Source organism: Fundulus heteroclitus, chromosome 1 (genome assembly GCF_011125445.2).
Source record: "Fundulus heteroclitus isolate FHET01 chromosome 1, MU-UCD_Fhet_4.1, whole genome shotgun sequence".
Lineage (NCBI taxonomy): Eukaryota > Metazoa > Chordata > Actinopteri > Cyprinodontiformes > Fundulidae > Fundulus > Fundulus heteroclitus.
In genome coordinates, this window is record NC_046361.1 from 29,324,521 (window position 1) to 29,347,865 (window position 23,345).

Genomic DNA, 23,345 nt, shown 5'->3' on the forward strand with positions numbered 1-23,345 from the left:
CTCTGACTCAGGGTGACTTACCGGCCAGATAGTAGGCCTTGGAAGCACAGGTAAGAGAACAGCTCTCCTTTTTGCCCGTCTTGCTGCAGGTCAGGGTGGCCTTCGGTGCCACAAGTCCAGGAGGACATTTCACCAGCTCTGAGAGGGAAATCCGACAGGTAAAACGCTTCAAAATGCACGATGAACAGCTGTTACAGCTGCATCGGAAATGATTTGACTCCCACTAAAGGTTAGATTAGCAAAATGCTAGATTGTTCAGGAGTTTGCATTAAAACTAATTACAAAAGATCCACTTAGTTCGATAACAAAACTAATATTTTATCCAAGCTGAACCCTAAATCATACTTTTAGTGACTATTGTGATCTCAGAAATATTCAGTCCTTCAGCACATTTGCTACAACCAACCAAAGGCTTAGTTACATTGGGCGTGATGGGATCAAATACTTCAAAGACGTGGCGTGTTATAGACAATATTTTAGTTAGCTAGATCAAGGGAATTGTCAGATAAAAGATCACTGCCTTTCACAAACAAGGAAAAGATCTAAAAACACTGCAGAGGTCCTGAATTTTCTAAAGATTCAGCTGGAAGCATAGTTCACAAGTTTAGTCAGGGGAACAGTGGCTGCGCCACCTGGTGGCAGAAAGAGGAAGCCATGAATGGCAACATTTTTAAAGAGGTACATGGACAAAAATAATAATAATTAATAATAATTGAACTCTATTGATCTCACAATGGAGAAATTCACTTCTGCTTTTAACCCATCACCCTTGGGGAGCAGTGGGCTGCCACTGTACGGCGCCTGGGGAGCAATCGGGGGTTAAGGGTCTTGCTCAGGGACCCAGAGTGCAGGCTGTGGGGATCGAACCGGGTACTTGCATCCTTCTCAGAGCACAAGCACGCTGCTCTAACCACTCGTCCACCACTCCCCCAAAACAAACTCTTCAATGACTGCAAAAGACCTGCAAGAAGACTTTATGGCAGAGTGAAGTTTCAGTATCCACAGTGAGTCGCACTAAACACTAAAGGACTCCAAGATTTATACCTAGAAAGGTGTAAGTCACCTAAAAACGGTCAGCTCTCATTATGTGAATTAAGTGAATGAGCCAAAAAGTCTGCTGTTACGTTCATCAATTAACAAAAACTCAAATATATGTCTGGAGGAGGAGGACGGAAGTCATTGCTGACAAGAAATCACCCTGCCTACAGTGAAGTTTGGTGTTAGCTTAGTGATGCTCTGGGGCTGCTTCCACTGCAACCTGCAGCATCCCGAAGAAATTATGGATTCAATTAAGGAATCAGAAAGTCCTGGGAGAAAATGTTATATGGTCTGTAAGGAGGCTGAAGCTTGGGCGTCAGAGCTTTAAACAGAACTATGACCCCATGCATGTTTTAGGATCAATCAAGGCTTGGCTGCAGAAGATGAAACCAAGGAAGACACAAGTGTCCATCTTGGGTCCCTGACTTAAACTGTATTTTAAATCACAGATGTTTGTATTATTTTGCAGTGAGGTTTTAAGGTTTTAGGTGAAACAGATCTAGATACAACCCGAGCGCGTGTTGCTAATTAAGCCACACGGGGGCACTGTTGTCACGTACCAAAGCAATCCTTCTTGTTCCAGTGGAGCTTATATCCAGGCGGACAGGTACACTCGTAGCTCCCCAGAGTGTTGATGCAGCCGTGTTTGCAGCCTCCGCGATTTATACTGCACTCGTCAATGTCTGTGAAAAGATGTGTTGACAGAGAGATTCTATGAGCAAACACGACAGACTTGCAAAGGCTACTTTTAAAAGAGCAGAGTTAAAACAAAGAACCATTACAGCAGCAAAATGGCCCAATGCAGTGTTAGGAGACAACGTAGATCTCGTAGAAAGCTAGGCTCACTACAGTTGTAAGGAGTTCTGTTGAGCTTGCTAGCGCTCTCCTCGTCATTTTTTTTTTTCACGCAGGGTAGATTAATGTGTTTGCGTGTAAACAGAAGTGAGTTCTTGTTTTGATGTCACCCACATTCAATTTCATGGTCAGAAGTTTTCTGGCTCTTTGGGGAGGAAGACTTGTGGTTAGCAGTAAATTATAATCACCTTTTCAAACACATGCTGAGCTAAAACCACAAAAAGCACCCGGGATCCAGATGGAGTCTGACTGCAATCAGAGAGCCTGACGGGGGAAATCAGCTCACAGAGCAAAGCAGAGCTCTCTAAGCAGGCGGCGGACAAGTGGCGCGCACATAAGGAAAGAGACGGAGATAATAGCGGTGATTGATGATCTGGCTTGCTGATATGAAAAGCTCTTCCTTGTCTCATTTAATTATTTACCGTGGAAAGATAAAACAAAACAGCCTGTGTTGCTGTTGCGCTCTCTGACGGAGATGATGACTTCATCGGCAGACGGAGCTGCTTGAAAAAACGGTGTGAGGGACGTGCCGTTCATCCCTCGCATCAAAGCACTCAATTTAAAGGACAAAGATCTTTAATGAATATCTGATGGAACAGGACCTCATCTGCCAGCGACGGACTTCTTTCATCCTCAAACGCTTCGTTCTGACGTTTCCCCAGATCTCTGAGCACGTTCGTCAGTGCTGAGGCGAGCCAAGAGAGTAAAAAGGCCCAAATGAAGGAGGCAAAATGACATTTATACTGAGGCATGGGAGTTTCTGGATGAGTAGGTGAGTTTATCAAAATGTCATCGTATTTAAATCTCAATACGTTTTTCCACCCTTTTTCATTAAGATCCTCAAGAACACAAAGTGAATCTTAAATATGCCAAATAACATCTAAGCAATTTACTTATTAACAGTGTCCTGCAAAGGTGTTCCGAGCACTGGAAAATTACGCTACAACCAAAACCTTTGATCTATTTTATTGGGATTTTACAGATTAAAAAGTGTTGTTTGCCGCCACCTTTATCCTGATACTCCTAAATAAAAAATAAGTGAAGCCAATTACCTTTGGACGAGCACCTAACTAGCAAATGTAGGCCACCTGCGTATCATTTCCTCCCAGTAAAAAAAAAAAAAAAACAGCTGTTCTGCAAACGCTTCTTTGGGAAAACATTAGAGAGCAATTACCGTAATAAAGACCAAGTGACACACTCGACAGGCCAGGATATATTTGAGGAGAGGTTTGAAGCATCTTTTAAATTAGGGAAGAAGATTCAAATCTTTTACACAGCTCATCAAGCACTGCTCAACCCTTTATCTAAAAATGGAAAGGGTGCGGCACAGCTGCGAACAAAACAAGTTGTGGCCATCCAGCTAAACTGAGAGGCGGAGACAAATAGGGCATTAATCAGCGAAGCAGCCAAGAGGTTAATCGTAACTCTGAAAGGAGCTGCAGAGAAATCAGGTGGGCATCCATCCACAGGACGGCTGTGAGTTGTGCACTCAGTAAGTCCCTTACACAGGAGCGCCATGAGACGTCCAGTTTGCTGCGAGCGATGTAGGAGACACAACAGACATTTGGAAGAAGTCGTTCCAATCAGGTATGAGCCAAGCCAAACCTTTTGGGCTACATTCAAAGTGGTATGTGGGGTGGAGGATTATCGCTGCACATCACCCATCTCCATTTGGAAAGTCGACGGTGGCTGGATCATGCTGTGGGGATGCATCTCCTCAGCAGGGACGGAGAAGCAATGAACGGAGCAGTTGGAAAACCCATTAGAGACCACAAATGGTGACCGATCCGGACAACAACCGGCAAAGAGCTGCAAATGGGATGATTTAGATCAGATCAGAACAGAACGACAAAGTCAAAGTTCAAACCCAAAGAATCTGTGGCGAAGCTTAAAAATGCTTCTTTCACAGGCCGTTTCCATCCAATCTCTCTGAGCTGGAACTATTGTGCAAATGGAAACTTGAGAAGCTTCAGCAAAATGCTCGACAGAAGCCCACTGACCTAATTGGTTTTTGTTAAGGGTGAATCTGTTGTTAAACGGCGATCACAACTCTGCTGGACTGCTGTATTTCAGCTCGTAAACTGCAAACGGAATACCATAACCTCAGTTGTGGCAGGGAATGAGGAAAGTACAACCGGGAGGACCATAAATCTCCGGGGTTATCTAACAGTTCTGACAGCAGCGCTGAAAAGCGTGGAGGAAATCATCCATCAACGGCTCGCTCAACAATGGTATGGAGAGCCATTTACGGCAGACCATCTTCACTCCTCTCAGCAGCTTAGTGTGCGCTGATCGCCGTCCATCAGGTGAGGGAAAAAAAGCCTCGCAAATCCAATTCAGGGGCATTTATTCCCAGAGCTGACAGCTAATACAGCTTCCCGCCTGTGGAACGGATCTCATGAACCCAACAATCCCGAAAACCCAAAGACGGCATTGTGTTGCAATGACAAAGAAAACTTCTTCCCGTCGCGAGGAACTCAAAGTAAACTTCAAACAACATGGCATTCATCATCAGACTGCCTAAGATTCAGAAATATTCTGCTCATCCTGGCTGAATCCGCCATTTTCAGGCTCCTTCGAAAGCAGAAATACAGCAATAGCGATCCGTGGAACTGTCCAGCAAAGTAAAACAAACTGGGGAAATCTCTGCAAAGCGATGCATATTTAACACACTTGGTGGATATATACTGTCTGCTGGTCCCTGAGCTGCAGGCAACAGCAGTGAAGGCAAAGCAATAACTAATATTATGTTGTATTATATTATAATGATATCTGTTTCAACTCATTTGAAGATCAGCTTTCTTTTACTTTGAATTGTCCTGTCATGGGTAATAGCTATGTCAGGTAACAGTACTGTTTCAATTACATCTGTAGCTCCTTGACAGGCTCTTTCCAAGTCAAAGATGTAGAAATCCGCATGAAATGGACGCTGCTACATAGATTTTGGGCCGTCCGGGCTACCTGTCAAGACTTTCGAAGTAGAGTTAAAGTTGGCCACACTTGTTCCGCATTATTTAAGAAGTTCTGCAACATGCAAAGGGTTGCAAGGGGTAAATCTTGTCAAAGTGTGTGAGTAAGGCCCTGGAAAACAGCCTGCATGTCAGATGAGGTGGTGAGATCTTTGTTTCCTCTACACTTTGTTCTACTCCGGCCTCCTGACCGCGCTGAGACTTTGGTTGTAGGTTCAGGATTGTTCTTTGGAGCCGTCCCTGCGGACATCTACCCGTTTTCTACTCCCTCTTACGGTTAGATCTAAAACGTGGCGTGCTGCAGTCAACATTTAAACAGAAAAACTGTAAAGTGTGTGAAGTTTCTGAAAAATGCAAACCCTTATGTGAACCCTTTTGTTCTGAATAGCGTTGCGCACGTTGAAAATAGTGAATGGAAAAGGGGTTTGTAAAGGGGTCTGTTGGTTCACCTCCGCAGTGGGCCAGGCCGTAGAGAACGTAGCCTTTGTTACAGAGACACTGGAAGCTGCCGGCAGAGTTGACGCAGAAGTGGTCGCAGGCACGGTCAAAGGAGCATTCATCGATATCTGCGGAGACAGAAAGGCAGAGCGATAAAAAACGATTAAAAGAAGGTTAAATCAGTTTCTGTGGCATCTCCTGAGAATCAGAATCAGCTTTAATTGGCAGGTTTGTGCACACAAAAAAAAGCAATTTGAGTCTGGTTCCACTTTGCTCTCAATGCAGACATTTTGACCTATTGTTTAAAAAGGCAAAGTAAAAATAAATGTTTTTTTTTTCTGTAAATATCTTCATCTGGTTATATATATTTTCGGTGCGTCCCTTGCCCTACGCACCTGGATCAAATTTGCTTTTACAAAAGAGAAAGGCAAGGTTGACTTAGTGAAAATATACATGGTTTAGGTTTGAGGCACCGTGACTGTTAAGTGTTCATTAAATTATTGACAGCCTGGGAGAAGAAACTGTGTCTGTGGCGGCTGGTTTTATTTGCAAATATCGCTCTGTAGGGCTAAACTACAGGCAAAAGTCAAAACAGTTTGTGTCCAGGATGTGTGGGGTCTGCAGAGATGTTAGTAGCGCTTTTCCTGACCCTGGACCTGTACAAGTCCTGGATGGACGGAAGGTCAGCCCTGATGCTCTTCTTTGCAGATCTAAGTTTGTTGTAATTTGGTCCTATCCTGTCTTTTGCATGAGCTAAAACCACAGAACAATGAACAAACAGACCGTCCACTTCCTAACAGTCCTCACCAAAAGCTTAGACATTTTACATTCCTGCCTGTAGGCTGGGATGAGATGAAGAAGTGATCAGAAAGTCCAAAAGAGCCCCTGGTGACAGCATTATGTAAAGCCGTGTAACAATGATCCAGCATGTTTTTATCCCCGGTTGGACACTTAATATCCTGAGTGTAACTTGTAGGTTTATGAGGGAGGTTTAAAATCCCCAATAATAATGACAGTCTGGGTGTTTTTCCTCCATGCCTGTTGTCAGTTCAGCGAGCTGTTTTTCAGTTCCTGTGATCCTGAATTCATATCCACAGCAGAAGGCAAATGAACATCTGTTCCTGAAACCGAACCTGACAATCTCCTCCCCTTCTCTCCACGGTGGGTATGCTATTGTTGACCTTTAACACGACCAATAAATCTGTTAGCCTAAGATCACATGGAAATTTAAACTTTTAACATAGTGTCAGTTTACCACAGTTTTCTGAATACAGTTTTTAACAGTTTTTCTCATTCCCCCTTTCTACTGCTAGAAAATGTACCTGCATGTAATGTCAGTAGAATTCCCTAGGCCTGCATGCCATTAAGATTTTTTATTTATTTTTTTAAAGAAACTCTCCTTTAATGTCAGAACCTGCCTTTGCCAAGCTCAGGCAGCACATGCTGGGAGTAAACAGGGTTTTGGTACAGCTTTCCATGTCGTCTAATTTGCTCGTTTATTAAAGATTCTCAGGATTTTACCAAGAATGCCCTGCTTTCATCTGCCATAATTGAACCTCCTCTAGGTTTTTAGACAGGTCCAGGTGACATCAACCAGATGACAAAGGTATTTCCCTGAACCCATTCAAACCCACTGAAACTTTCCACGTTCTGTTAGGTTAGAACCACAAACTTAATTGCATTTAACTAGGAGTTTACACGACAGACCAACTCAAACTCAAAAAAAAAAAAAGAAAGGATTTAGAATCCCTGCAATTGTGAAAACTAATGAATACATACTCCAAAAGAGTTGGCAGCTGTAATTGCAAGATCAAGCTCAGATATCAAACTGCTTTTTTTTAAAAAAAAAATTTGGATTAATAAGTAGTTTAGGTAAAAATAAACATAATTTAGATATTGTGGATGGACTTGTTGCACTGCTACACCACAGAGTCCCTAATGATTGCTGATGCCGTGTGGGATCCCGACAGTGCTTCATGTTGGCACATATTGCGTGCACCGCTGCAAAAGAGTTTGTTTTTTTTGGGCAAATTAAGGATAAACTTTACCCTAAACTCACATGGAAAATAATCATCGTGACTGAGTTTATCCTTAAAAGGTTTCTTATTGCAACATTGACGCCACAAATGAATCTGCAACTTATTATTACATAGTTTAGCATTGTTCCAAAGTACAGAGTGTTGACAATGTCTACAGCTCTTATTTACAGGGCTCCAAAAAACAGTTTCCATCCATTATCTCATCATTTCTTCTCTAAATGCCTTGTTTAAAAAAAAAAGAGAGAAATAAACGGATTTGGCTTGAATTTCAAAGATGTTTGCTCTGTCTAGACAGCACGAGGTCTGATGACTACCGTCCTAAGTCCCGCCGTGTGGATCAGGACCTTGAATAAAGAAATGCTGACTCAAGCTTCGTATGCATGCCCCATGGTCCCGACTGAGAGGAAAGAAACGCTCTGACTACACTCAACACAATACAAAGCCGTCGTGTAGTTTTTACACCTCAACACTGAAGGGTTGGATTTTGACCTCAAGTAAATGAGATACTTCAGACATTCCCACTAGGTCTTCAACTTCATTGGACATTTCTGTTACACCCCCCACCCCCACAACTGAGACCTTAAAATTTCAGCTTCAGCGGGGCAAACTTCAGTTTGAGATGGCGGCCAATTTGACATAATTTACATTAGAACTAAAGTTATCTTATGATGAAATGAGTTTGCTCTGGTGTGGAGGCTGGGATAACCCAAAGAAGTAATTGGAAGAAATCCACTCTGCGGATCTCTGTGTAGAGCCGCTGCTTCTTTGCAGCAAAAGGATGATCTTATCGGGATTTCTTCTGAATGCCTCGTTTAGAGATTCTTCTAGCATATCCTACTGAAAGGAAATCCTGTGGTAGTCCCAGAACAGGACTATGGACACTGAAATTTACTGTAATTTACTGCCATTTACCGTGATTTTCCAAGCTGTATGCAAACGAAATTTTGTTCTGTGTGCACTCTGTGCATGCAGAATGACAAATAAAGTTGTCTAAGAACCCTTTGGGTACGACTGTATTTGCCATTAAGCCCAGGAAGGCCTAGATCAGTGGTCCTCAATCCCGGTCCTAGAGGTCCGGTGTCCTGTAGATTTTAGGTGCGTCCCTTGCCCTACACACCTGGATCAAATGGCTAAACAGCATCACTAGCATGCAGGCAATCTTTGCAGAGCTCTGCTAATGAGCTCATATTGGAGTCAGGTGTTGAATCAGAGACACATCCAAAAGTTGCAGAACACCGGACCTTGAAGACCGCTTTGAGACCACTGAACTAGAGGCAAATGTAAGGGTAACCTTGTGAACTCTACAACCTGATCTGAGATAAGCAAAGGGTGGAAGGATGGATGTATTTCATTCTTTATACACGATTAGAAGATTCTTTTTTTTATATCAAAATAAAGGCAACCCCAAAGGGTTGACCTCTCACATGTTTTCTATGTCTTTGTTTCTTCAAAGGCTAAGATAAAAGGTTTCAGTGGACAGTTTTCAATTTTCCAGAAAACCCTCGGGTTTTAGGATGTGTTTTTGAAAGAAGGAGAAGAAGAAAAAAAAGCCTGAAGTCTGAATGCGTTAATGGGCCTTACAGAACACGACAAGCGCTCCACTGCTCTCTGAAAACCACCGTTTCAAACGGCTTACAACATGTGGTGATGGTTTGTGACTGCACAGAGCATGCTCAGCCGTGCTGCTGAGCTGCACGCTCTGACAAATGCCCCGGCCGCCAGCAGAAATGAGCCAGGCAGCCAAGCAAGAATGGTAAAATGAAGTTAAATGGCTGAATTCCCTGAAAGGTTTGAAAAAGTTTGGATTTCTTTAGAGACCTCAGGAGGAAATAGGTAAAGTGGAATTGGTTTGTCAGGTTTGATTTAGAGGCGGGCATCTTGTTGTTGATGGGCAATATGCAATGTGTAGTGTCAATATGTCTTGGACAGTACCACTAAATTCTTAATTAAGAGTCATGTTTTAAACTTTTTGATTGGTTTCAGCTTTTGGAATAAAGTACAAATGAGTGAAAACTTTAGTATTCACACCTCGTTTTTTCTTTTTTTCTTTTTTTTTTACATTTTCTCTCAGGCATTATTGCGATGTGGATGGAAAGTGATGCAATTAGCAAAAATTGTTTATGCTAAAAAAAATCTGAAAAGTGTGGGGTGCTGACGTTTTTTGTTGACAGGCACGTCTTGCTAAGTTAGCAGCTCTGTCATACTCTTTCGATTGATGATGGATTGAACAGTTTTCCATGAGATATCCAATATCTTATATATAGACTTCTTGACAGTGTTTTGTTTTTGTTTTTACTAATAAAGGCCTTCATAAAACAGCAGGATTTGTGCTCAGATTGTGTCATTTCTACTGCGGTAAAGTCAATTTGTAGTTAGGTAACTTCTGAATTCAGTTGGTTGCAGCATGCAAAGGGTTGCAAGGGATAAAGCTTGTCAAAGTTTTCTGAAAGAAAATGTTTTTTGTCTTTCAATCCCTATTTAGGCTGCATGGTGCTGCAGCTGATAGCACTGTTAGCATGGCTATGTATATGTGTGTGTGTGCATTGCTGTTTATCAGGTGTTTATCTGTCTTGCCCAATGACCTGTCCCGATACATTTCAATAATCCAGGTAGGAAAAAAAAGATAAGTAGGATTTCATTGTATCAAAGTAAAGTGGGATTGATTAAAAAGCAAATTGTACATTTGCTCAAAATTGGAAAAGAAAAACATGAGTACATTTTCTTCCATTTTTTATGTACGACTTTGTGGACAGCCTCCTAAAATCTGAATAAAATACATTAAAGTTTATGGTTGTAGCAGGATTAAATGTGAAAAATATGGGAATGCTTTTGAATCCGTTTGGCTGTTTGAAAAAGCACAATTTTCCCACTAACAAGAAATTGTCAGAATACACACAAAAAAACAAACAAACAGAAATGTAATTGAATCAAAGGTTTAGCAAATATACCGCCCTTCTAACCAAGACGTCTCCTGTCTGCATTTTAATCAGCCCTCTTTTTTTTTTCAACGTCACAGTTATTTAATCACAAATGTGCAACATCCTGACACACATGAGTTCCTGCTGTGGCTGCATTAATCAGGGCAGAACCAATAGGAGTAAAATGTAATCTTCAACGAGAAGGAGCGCAGCCTTTTTTCCTTTTTTTTTCTCCCTCCGTTCCTTCGTTCCAAGAAGAGAGAAAACATGATCGGAATGAGAAGAGAGGTTAAAAGGCTGACAGGTGACTCAGCTCTGTGGATTGTGTGTGTGAAGCTGGCAGAAACTCACTCAACACAAAGGGCAGCTTTATTCACGACCTCTGTCTCCAGACAAAACACGCAGGACCAAACAAGGACAACAGTGTTCCAACGCTGACCCGGTGCACTCAACCAGCAGATCGGCGACTCCTTTATGGCACCGTGCCACTAAAAACAAGCGCCGATTTGCATTCATCCCGAGAAAGGAACCAATTTTCTCACTTATCTCTGTTATTGTGGCTAAATAAACTTTACATTGCTTGGCACCAAATAATGACAGAAAGGCATTCGACCAAAATGTGACAGTGTTTTTTTTTTTTTTTTTTGTGCTGACCACATGAGATGTTAAAGCAGTGTGCAGAGAGCGGTGTGATTCAGAGCACCAGCTGTAATCCCGCTGCATGACACTGATGCAAACCAGGCTGAGGATTGATTGACCACATCAATGAGGAGGAAAGAAACAAAAATAATGTAATCCATTTTTCCACATGGAGAGAGGCTGAGATTGGCTCCACGTTTCCAGTCGGCCTGTTTCTTTTCAGCACAAGGTTTTCTAGCGACTGGATACAAGACTTAGAGCAGCTTTTAGATGTGGAGCCATAACGTAGCAAACGTATAAGTGGAGCATAGGAACTAAATGCTGCTTCTCCTTGTTTAGTTCTGGTTCTAGGTATGCAGAGTAGGCTGGAGCCAGAAGACCTTAGTGGTCTGGAGGGTTGATACACCGATAACAAGTCTGTGATGTATTTAGGTGCTAAGCCATTCAGGGATTTATAGACTAACAGAAGTATTTTAAAGTCTATTGTCTGAGATACAGGGAGCCAGTGTAAGGACTTTAGAACTGGGGTGATGTGCTCTACTTTCTTAGTATTAGTGAGGACGCGGGCAGCAGCGTTCTGGATCAGCTGCAGCTTTCTGGTCCACTTTTTAGGCAGACCTGTGAAAACACCGTTGCAGTAATCTATTCGACTAAAAACAAACGCATGGATTAGTTTTTCCAGATCCTGCTGAGACATCAGCCCTTTAATCCTAGAAATGTTCTTCAGGTGATAGAAAGCCGACCTTGTAACTGTCTTTAGGTGCTTTTGGAGGTTCAGGTCTGAGTCCATCACTACTCCCAGATTTCGGGCCTGATTAGTGGTTTTTAGCTGAAGCAGCTGGAGCTGTGTGCTAACTTTTGATCTCTCCTCTATTGGTCCAAATGTTATTACTTCTGTTTTCAGGCTGTGTTCAGGCAAACGGCTTACTTTGGTATCTTTGCAGGCAAGAAATATATTAAGGCTCATTTTGTAGCATCTAGGGAGACAATGTTGCATTATAATTTTTATTATCATTGGTAAGACTTTATTTTAGGGGGGAAAAAACGAGCTTATACATAGTCTAGAAAAATTAACATGCACATTGTCGGCATATTACCATTTAATTAGTCCATATTAAGGCATTATAATGTAATAGTAGTAACTGTACTGGTATGACAAGTAATAATGTCTAATCAAGAGTTTTCTCAAAATAGTCAGCAATTTATGGTCTGGTAAAATTAAACAAAGTCGCTGTTCTGTATTAACAAATCTTCATAAACAGCTTTGTCTGTCTTCATCAAATCTAACAAATGTCAATTATTTAACAAAACACAAAACTAGAAGTGTTGATAGTCCCCAAAGAACAATCAATTAACTTCTAATTTGTGAGAGTTTCATTGTGAAGTGAGGTTTTGCTCATCACTAAATCATTTAATATGTACTCATGCACATGGCTTTATGAATAAGAAGTCCACTCCTTTTCACATATTGTAAAGTCATTTTTGAGTGCATGGTTTATGCCACCAGGTGATGGATGAGCTGCACCTTAAAAGAAACGGGTAGCTTTGAAAACACTTATCTGGTTCCCACTTAATCTCACAAAGAAAAAGTCAGCAGATGTCAAAATAGCTCCTTGATTAAATTCTGCAGAGTTGCCGTATCAAAACAACAATTTTCTTCTTCTTCTTCCTTAAATATTACTTGCAACAACATCAGAGCTTAAAGGTGAAACCCAACCTGTCTGGAGCAAACTTACTCCAGACAGTTTTGGAATAGGAAATATGGAATTGTTTTTAAAAATACACTCAAACACTTGAAGTTTACTTCTTTGCTGAAAATACTAATTAGGTGAGTTTTCATCGCGGTTCTTTTCCCGCTTACGTGTCTCGCTTCACGAGAGCTGGAGTTTGTGAATCAACGTTACCGGTGAGCCAAGAGCGGCGACACCAGAGGGAGCGACAGTGCGGCTAGCTTGCTGCGGCTAGCTTACTAACATCACGGCTGCTAACCGGGACGAGGCCAACGTCCGGCAGCTAACCGACCTAACAGAGAAAACAACCAGTGGAAAACGACGCGTTGGATTGACAACAGGCAGAGGTAAAACTCTGCCTTGTCCGTAAGTACCGCTACTCACCACAGTTAGCTGAACAGCGAGAGATCGGCTGTGCTTGAACAACGCGTCTGGCCCAGGGTGTCTGTGTTCACAGAGAGACAGCGCAGTGGCCTCCAACTGCTGAGCAGGAGCCTTAAGGAAGCGGCAGGCAAAAAGAAGCAAAATAATGCCTCCAAAAGGATCCAAGACCGACGGGAGACAAGATGAGGACTATGTATCACTCACGCAAGTCAAAGAGTTGCTGAGCCAGCAAAAGCAAATGTATATGGAGTTACTCCAACAACAACAGGACAATTTTAAGGGTTTTGTTAAAATCATTGTGGACACTACTAACACCAGAATGGACGCAATGACACGAGAACTACAGGACATTAAAACCAGTCTGCAATTTACACAGAAAGACATTGACGACATTAAAGTAGAAAGTGCTAAGCACAAGGACCGAAATGACACGGTGCAGTCAGACATATTTAAAGTATGTGAGGGTATGATGACTATCACGGATAAAATGGAGTACCTTGAGGGGCAATCAAGGAGAAATAATTTGGTTTTTGATGGAATTCCGGAATCACCAAATGAGACTTGGGCTGAGACTGAGGAGAAAGTGAAAACTATTTTAAATGAAAAGCTAAACTTTCAACATAAGGTTGACATTGAGAGAGCTCACCGCACCGGTAAACATAGAGGAGACAGACCCAGGCCCATTGTTGTCAAATTTTTACGATACAAGGACAGATCAACTATTCTGCAGAGCACCAAGGCACTTAAGGGATCTAAGATTTTTATTAACGAAGACTTCACGGATGCAGTAAGGAAAAGGAGGGCGGAACTAATGCCGGACTTAAAAGCAGCACGTCAAAGAGGGGACATTGCTTACCTACGTTATGATAAGTTGATCACCCATCCACGTACTAGTACCCCTAAATTATCCAACAATGTATGACAGACAGCCAGACATAGCTGACGTTCACTTCTGAATGAGAAACATGCAACATATCACGGCCTATGAGGATATAGAGCTACCCGTATTCCAACACAGAAACTATCATCAGCAAGATATTGAAATTGACATTGATCCTGATAACAACTTCTATAATGTCAGCAATGATAGTTGTCACTATTACAGTGATGATCAGTTCAATAACAGCATTAAAATGGAACAAAAGCTGTCAATAATTCACTTTAATAGCAGAAGCCTCTATGCAAATTTTGACAGCATCAAACAATACCTCCAACAACTTTCACAGACATTCAATGTTATTGCCTTATCAGAAACTTGGCTCAATAGTGATAAGGGCATAGACTTTGAAATCAATGGTTATGAAATGGTTTGTAAGAACAGAGAAAACAAAAATGGAGGAGGAGTAGCTTTATATGTTGATAAGAAGATTAATTATAAGTTGATTGAAACAATGTCAACTGTGATGGACAACATGTTTGAATGTGTGACTATAGAAATACTCATGGAAAAAAGGAAAAATGTCTTAGTGAGTTGCATTTATAGAGCCCCTGGATCAAACATTGAAGTACTCAACAACTGGATAGAAGAAAAATTTATAACAATTAATCAAAAAATAATATTTTTCTGTGGGGATTTCAATATTGACCTTCTCAATCCAAATAGACATAGAATGACTGAAGAATTTATTAACACCATGTTCAGTTTAAGCTTGTATCCTAAAATCACCAGGCCCAGTCGCATTACATCGCACTGCGCTACCTTAATTGATAATATTTTTACAAATGTGCTGGAAAATAATTTAACTAGTGGAATATTAATGAATGACATAACCGATCACTTACCAGTGTTCATAGTCTACGACTGTAAGTGCAAAACAGACAATCAAAAAATAGAGACGCATTACAAACGGGTTACGTCTGAAGAGACACTAAGAGCTCTAGAAGCCGAGTTGTTGGCCTATGATTGGAGATTAATATATAAAATGAATGATGTGAATTCAGCATATGATGAATTTTTTAAAATATTTAAAATATTATATAACAAGCACTGCCCAATCAAACAATATAACAGGAAAAGCAATCAAAAAAATGAACAGTGGATCACAAAAGGAATACAAAAGGCATGTAAAAAGAAAAACAAACTTTATAGAGAATTTCTAAAACATAGAACGTCTGAATCAGAAAACAAATATAAGAAATATAAAAATAAGTTAACTAATATTATAAAAACATGTAAAAAGGACTATTATTATAAATTACTGGATAGGAATAAAAACAACATTAAGGAAACATGGAATATTTTAAATAGAGTCATTAGAAAAGTTAACAATAACAAATATCCAGACTATTTTATAGATAATGAACAGAATATAACTGATTTGAAAAGTGTCGTCAATAAATTTAATAGATTTTTTGTTAATATAGGACCTCAATTAGCAGAAAAAATACCGACTACAAAAACTGCAACTCAGCAATATCTAATTGAGAATAATCCCAGCTCCTTATATCTCAACCCTGTACTAGAAGAAGAAATCATAAACATTGTGAATAACTGTACAAATAAGACTTCCACTGACTGTGATGATCTGGACATGAAAACTATTAAAATAGTAATTAAAGGAATCTCTAAACCACTAACTTATATTTGCAATTTATCATTTCAAACAGGATCATTTCCCAACAAAATGAAAATAGCGAAGGTCAAACCAATGTATAAAACTGGCAACAAACACCTCTTCACTAACTACAGGCCTGTTTCTCTTCTCCCACAATTTTCTAAAATCCTGGAAAAACTCTTTAAGAAAAGACTGGAACAATTCATAGAAAAACATTCGCTACTTATCAGCAGTCAATATGGATTCAGAGCAAACCGGTCAACATCGCTGGCCGTAACTGACTTAATAGAAGAAATAACCAACGCAATAGATAGTAAGAAACTGGCAGTAGGGATATTTATAGATTTAAAGAAAGCTTTTGATACAATAAATCATGAAATCCTACTTAAAAAATTAGAACGCTATGGAATTAGGGGAGTAGTTTCTGACTGGATGAGGAGTTATTTAAAGAGCCGGAAACAATTTGTGAAATTGGGAGATGTGGAATCTGATTGGCAGGAGACTGTCTGTGGAGTACCACAAGGATCAGTATTGGGACCAATTTTATTTAATCTTTATATAAATGATATCAGTAAAGTGTCCAATGCATTAAAATTTATCTTATTCGCTGATGACACAAATATTCTAGCCTCAGGAGATAATTTAGAGCATCTTCTCTCAACAGTCACTTCAGAGATTAGTAAGTTAAAGATATGGTTTGACCATAACAAATTATCCCTAAATTTGGACAAGACGAAATTCATGGTCTTTGGGAACTGTTATAAAAATATTGAAATTCAAGTTCAAATAGAGGACGTAACTCTAGAAAGGGTTTTTGCTAATAAGTTCCTCGGTTTAATAATAGATGACAAAATCAGTTGGAAACCTCATATTCAACACTTACAGAGTAAACTCAGTAGAAGTATATCCATATTGGCCAGAGCTAGACATGTATTGAATGCTAAATCACTTCATACTCTATATAACTCTCTGATTTTACCATATTTATCATATTGCTGTGAAGTGTGGGGAGTTAATTACAAGAGCTCTTTACATCCGGTAACCGTCCTACAGAAACGAGCCATTAGAATCATCCATAATGTCGGTTATTATGAGCATACAAACCCGCTCTTCATAATATCCAGAATTCTCAAATTTGACGACCTTGTAGAATTTAAAATGGCTCAATTTATGTTCAAGGTATCAAAGAAGTTGTTACCTGAGCACATACAGAGCACGTTTTCTGAAAGAGAAGGGGGGTATAACTTAAGGGGTCACTCAATCTTCAAGATCCGCAATTTTAGAACAACAAGGAAAAGCTTCTGTATTTCAATTAAAGGTGTAAAGTTATGGAATAAGTTACATGAAGATTTAAAACAAAGCAATAGTTTAACACAATTCAAAAGAAGGTACAAAGAGGTAATTTTCAATAGATATACACATGGGGACAGAAAGCAATAAGGTGTGTATTGAAGATAATAACTTGGTGTAAGGGTTTAGAAAGATAAACCAGCATAAAATGGGAAAATGTATAGGTAAATATTAGTAACTGTTACTTCTAACTGCCACTTTGATTTTGATTTTTTTTTCTTTAATAACAGTAGGACTCTAAAGTCTCAAGTGTTCAGGGGTAGGAGTTTATAAGTTCTCACTTCTTCCTACCCCGTTTTGAGCATGATATGTTAACTGAAACAAAAATCTGTATTTTCTCTTCTTTCTTATGCACTTCTTGTTACTGTGCACTATTTTATTTTTATATTTGTATCATGTTCGAATAAATAAATAAATAAATAAATAAATAAGAATACAAAATAATGTAGATGCTACTTACGCAGAAAAATTATTGTCCTTGTATTGTTGTTGTATAAACCACACATTGAGCAGAGTCTACAAAGACTTATTCATTATAAACAGACCATAATTAGATGACATGTTTGAGAAAAATTCCTATTTTATGGTCTATTACATGTAGATCTGGGTCAGTTAAAATAAGCAATTAATAACTGCTTCAGAATGACAAATGAGAAGCTATTATGTCCCTAATATGGAAATTAATAAGAGTTAATGATGGTTAATTTGTGTTCCATAAAATAAAGGGTAACCCATGGATCATGGATTATGCAAAAACAATTCTATGCAAAAGCTTACTTATAGTCATCAAAGGATGAAAGTTAAATTAATTTGGGTTTTTAATGGTGTATATAATGATGCAACAACCACACAATCTACAACATTATTGATTTAAGAAATCAAACAATGGTGTTTGATTTGATTTAGGTGTTCACTTAAAATTGATTTTCTGTATTTCTGTATATTTTCAAAATATACAGAATATTATACATAGGGTTGGGGAAACTGACTGGTATAACAGTTTTTTTTAATCAATCTTAACATTTAGACAATGTTAATGTTTAAAAAGTAAACCCAAAGTTTCACAGTGGGTATAATGCTCTTTTGGTGATGGGCTGGGTACCATATTCTTCCACAATGCTTTTGACGGATTTTAGCCAAGCCTGGATGGTTTCTCTGAAAGAAAATGTTTTTTGTCTTTCAATCCCTCTCTTTAATAATACAGGAAATCATTATCCTATAAAAACAACAATAATGCAGTATTAACATGACATTCTTGTTTTTGTTTCACAGTTACCACTCACACACATCCTCGCCTGGTCAACTTTGATGGAGAAGTGTCCAGTTTTACTAATTTCACGTTTGTTGAATAGTTTCTTGAATTATAGATGGCTCGTCTTACAGTTTCAAGGATTTTCTATGGTGGTGTGGATTTTTTTTTTTTTTTTGTGAACTTCACCTGTCTGATACCTTTGAATGATGCAGTCATTTTAATTCTTTGGAACTGCAAACTACAGCTTTAGCTAAATGAACAAAAATGAGTAAATATTGAGGAGATCTTTCTAGAACTGCTGAAATTAATTTCAGATTAATCAGATTATATACAATTGATGTCATAATTGTACTTAAGAAAGGCTTTGATTCAGCTCTCTCATTGATCTAAACGTGGTTTAACAGTCTTCGTTAGATGGGTGTCAACATTTACAATTTGCTTATTATTTCATTGAATAAGTGAACACACTGGGGATGAAAGTTAGATTATTTATTTTGATCATAATTTTTATATCTGACAGTCCTGGCATTTTTGCACATTTGTCCAAAAATATTATTTGGTCAAATGTTCCTTAGCAAGCAGCAGATAAACTAAATGTTTTTTTTGTACCCCTCCACATTCTGTCTGATTTTTCATCACTCCTTATGAGAAATTGCAGGGATTGTTCAAGCATTTTTTTTTGTCCCAATCCCGCCTGTTAAGCATAGTAAACAAACTTTCCTTGGGCTTGAGGTTTAAGGATTTGGGGTACATGTGTCACTGTTTACAGTGATGCAAGTTTTAAATTTCCAGGGACTGAAAGGGAGCCAAGCATGACAGAAGTCCTTAGCAGATGTCTTCAGGAACAAAAGAAAAGTTTACAAGTAATTGTTACAGAAAGATTGAGCTGTTTGGCCATAATAACAGGAAGATGTTATTGAAGCAATGTGCTAACTCTCAGTCATGGTGGCTGCTTTGCTGCCAGTGGCATTGGTGTATTGCATATTGTGGATAGGATACTGAAGACAGAGGATTACATCAAATTCTTCAATTTTCACCTCAAATCAACATCTAGTGGTGCGCTACATGAATTACAAACAACCTCGTCGTTAAGCGCGTAATAACTACTACAGAAGTCGTGCAGAGTCACAAATGTGACAATGTCAACATGTCCTCCATGTATTTGCTACAAGCTACTGCTAATAGCTAATAGCTCTTTCCATCGTGTGAAATTATTTTTGCACTGTTAACAAAGCCTCAAGCTCGCTTCTTTTTCTTAAGTCGTTTCTAAATTCCAAGAGTCGCAATTTTTTGGGCTTGTTTCTGAACGTGAATTTGCATATTGTGACTCTAAAATTAGCAACTATAAATACAAGTAAAGAGACCCGCTCGCACTGCAACCCTACAGAGAAAAGTGAACGGGCTGATATCCATCCACCCCTCTGTGTGCACACACTTCTGAGAGGAAGAGGAAGAGGCAGACGAGACGAACAAACTAGCCGTCTCTGCCGGGAGAACAGAGTAGTTTCTGGACTATACTGACCTGTTTCTAACATAACGCTAAGATAAACTTCACCGTTATATCAAATGAACTTACCTGTCCGGCAGAAAGCCTGCAACCTCCGCATCCGTTTTACATTCCTGCTCCCTCGTGAATTATCTCCACCTGCTAATAATAGCCGATGTAGCCTCTCCCTTTCTCCCCGTTATTACTTGTTTTTCTTTTCTTGGTTACTTTTTCTTCCCTCTCTCTGGGCAAAGAGTATGGATGGTTCCCTCATTTCAACAGAGAACAGCAGATGGAATGATCTACGGTCGTCTTTGCTTGTTTTCGTCTTTGCGTTACGAGAACGCTTTCCTTTATGATGTGAGATTATTAGACTTTGCCAGAATATGTATTTATAACAGCAATACTTGAATTTTTGCTAATTAAAAGTCAAATTAGTTACACACCATCCCTTTAAAAATGTGGACGCTGTTGGTTGTTGTAACAGGACAGTGATCTCAAACACACAATAAAACTTAATGTGGGTACACAAAACTGGTAGACATGTAGAATTACCCCATTTTTGTACTGTAAATATATAAACCATGCTTAAAAGCTGGGTCAGTATCAGGAAACCAAAAATGAGCTCTCCCATTTCTGGAAAGAACAGTGGTCAAATATCCAGGCAGAGTGATGCCAGAAACGTGTTGACAGCCACAAAAAGCCTTTGATTGAAAGGACGATTACTCAAAAATGAGTGGGGGGTGTATTTATATATTTTACCCCTTATGTATACGTTAAAGTTGACAATAATTTCAAACTTGGACATCAAATAATTGTTTTTGAAACTGATTGACGTTTTGACCACGCACAACATCTTGGGGGGGAGGAAACACCTGGAGAGAAACAGAAAGAAAGAAGCTCCACACCTTGACAGGTCCTCTCGTTGGTTAGCAGCTTGTAGCCTTTCTTGCAGCTGCACTCGAAGCTGCCCACGGTGTTCCGGCACACATGGTCACACCCCCCATTGTTCAGACGGCACTCATCAATGTCTGCGAATAGAAAACACTAATGAGGAGTGGCTCATTCAAATCAGGCGTCACAACTGAAAGGGAGAGATAAACCTGCAGAGGAGGTTTCAATTATTTTCCATTTTTTTCAGAAAGTAAAAAAGGGAAAAATAATTGTTTATTTTTCTTTAGCAATGTTCATTTGTACCCTGTGTTATGTTGCCTTTTTGGTAAAAAAAAAAAAGAACTTGTTCAAGATGAGTGTCCAGGTTGATGACGATCCGAGTGACCGGATTATAGTTACTTCTATGTGTTGCATAGAGTTTTGTTTAAATATACTGAATTTCATTGGATTTTGTTACTCATCTCCAAAAAAAGTTATTTGCACGAGGCTTTAATGGACCGCAGCTCCCACACAGGAAAGCCTCATAGCACTAAATTTAGAATCGGCACTGTCCATCTCCTTTAGATTTCACAGCTCTTTATGACGGTAGATAATGACTTGATATGTCGCCTGTTCATTCCTATATTTCATTGTTCTCTGCGTTTGGCGAGTTCCAAAGCAGCACAAATTAATTCTGAATCATCGGCATAAATGAAGCGTCTTTTTCTCGAGGGATCCTTCATCATCTGGTTAGAATGAATTCATAAGAAATGGCATTAATGAATCATTCTCCTGCTTTCCCCGTTCTTTTCTACCCCTTTAGAAATGCCTTGCCTGAAGCGAGCTCCTGTCTTCTTGTGCCAATGCCACCTGGGTTTGTTTTCCCCTGTTTCCCCCCCAAACCAGTCATTGTGGTTTTTATCAGTGTTCTTCTGACGTTCCAAATCAAAGAAAGCAGGCAGAAACAAGGCGTGGCTTAGTTTTTTTTTTTTTGAGTTTCCGAAATTATTTTCGCAAAAAGTTAGGCAATTTCTTATTGGAGTCGATATTTGCAGCAGCTGAGGAGCCACAATAAACTAAATTAATAAATGTAAATAATCAGAATCATAATCTGGTTAAAATATTTACCAAATGTTTACTTTACTACTGACTTTTTTTTATCTTCCCATGAAAGAAATTAGATACTTTCAGAAACAAGAAAGTTCTATACTTTTTTTCAATACAGTTAATGTAATGTAAGTAATGATTGTATTTATCATGAATCATTAATCAGGTCTATTTTGTAATGATTGATTAAACAGACATGCAAAAATAATTAAGACAACCAAAAACATCAACACTACAATCAACAGTACTTCTACTGAACATACAGGGAGGTTTTCTAAAAAAGAAAAAAAAAAAAGAAATGAATGTTCAAAATATCATCTTAACCCGATATCTTATCAAAAGTGTCTTGGTCTCTCTGAAGTTTCAAGAATAACTTGGATATTTCTAACAAAGAAAAGAATGGATGAATTCAGAGCGTCCTTCCCCACCTGTAAGATGTTTCCCACCCCAGAACCACCATGAGAGAACAGAGAGAACCCACTCTGTGGGTCAGGCAGCTGTATTTTCCCACAACCATCACCTTTGTCTCTCTCTCGACTGGAGGAACAGTCCGCTTTGGCTCTCTTGCTTATTTTAGTTGTTTCTCACTCCTTGACCGAATTACACATGGAGAAAAGAAAATCTCCTCAAGGAAGTCCCTGAGTGCTGCTGAACACGTTGGCGGCGTGGCGCAAAGACAAAATTGAGCGCTTTCCAGTAATTTACACAAACAATAGACAAAAGTATCGAAGAGTTTCATGCAAAAACAAATTTAGGTTTTGAAATCCATTCTCAAGAGGTTGTTCAGGCCTAATTTCTGGCAACACTTGGCCTTGGTCAGATCTGTTAAATGTGTCTGAAAAGTCAAAACCCGTGAGTCTGTATGCTGGTGCCGTGAAAAGTGCCACTCAAAAAAAAATTGTTTCTCAACTGCAGACGGTAATATCAGACTGCGGCGAAAACATTTACGGCCACAACGGCAAATAGGAATTCTTCGTGGGGGGGGGGGGGAGCAGGAGACATGTCGGGAGCTGTTTAATCATGCTTTTAACCTCCAGGGGGGGGGGGGGAGAGGAGGACTATTCTGCCTGGCAACAGGGCAAGCAGGAAATCATCTTCACCACAGCAGGACAGGCGCAGCATCAGCGCCTCCCCGACGAGCGGCTTACCTTTGCAGGTCTTGCGGTCCGGCAGCAGAGTGAAGCCAACAGGGCAGCTGCAGCGGACCCCTGTCACAGAATCGTGACACGTGCTGTCGCAGCCGCCGTTGTTCACCGCACAGGTCTCTGCGAGGAAACAAGCAGTCGGATGAAAATACAAAAGGAATTTGTTGTTCCCTGACCTACTTATCCAAAACAACATGCCTGCGCGCTGGTGTTACAGCAAGGAAATTAGCAGCCGAGCTATCGTCTACGGCGTTAGCGTTGTCGACAGGAGGGGGGATGATGAGAACAGTAAACTAACTAGATGTTTTGAAGCAGGAAGAACAAGAAAGGAGACTCGGAGCAGTCTTAAAAATAGCAGATGGGGGAGATTATTAGAAAAGGAACCGCAGTGAAGAAGAAGAATATTGGAAGTGAGAAATGTAGTAAACCCAGCTAAGCAGAGGATTTCATAGTTTTATTTGTACTTGCAAGTGTCTCTTTTTGTCAGAATAAACGATAGCCTTGCATATGAGGAGCGAGTATTCGTTGTACGGCCAATTATCTCGTTTACCGTGGGCCTGAAGGGTG

At 39.7% G+C, this 23,345-nt stretch overlaps 1 protein-coding gene across 2 annotated transcripts in view; it reads right to left on the reverse strand.

Moving 5' to 3' along the window:
• Positions 1–23,345, reverse strand: part of scube3 (signal peptide, CUB domain, EGF-like 3) — a 138,625-nt gene that overhangs the window by 8,032 nt on the left and 107,248 nt on the right. For both annotated transcript variants that reach the window (XM_012865917.3, XM_012865916.3), the window contains 5 exons: positions 22,782–22,898; positions 20,562–20,684; positions 5,312–5,428; positions 1,599–1,721; positions 22–138 (listed from right to left, as the gene is read on the reverse strand). In XM_012865917.3, coding sequence (XP_012721371.2) covers positions 22–138; positions 1,599–1,721; positions 5,312–5,428; positions 20,562–20,684; positions 22,782–22,898 — 597 coding nt within the window. The remainder of the gene's footprint in view (positions 1–21; positions 139–1,598; positions 1,722–5,311; positions 5,429–20,561; positions 20,685–22,781; positions 22,899–23,345) is intronic.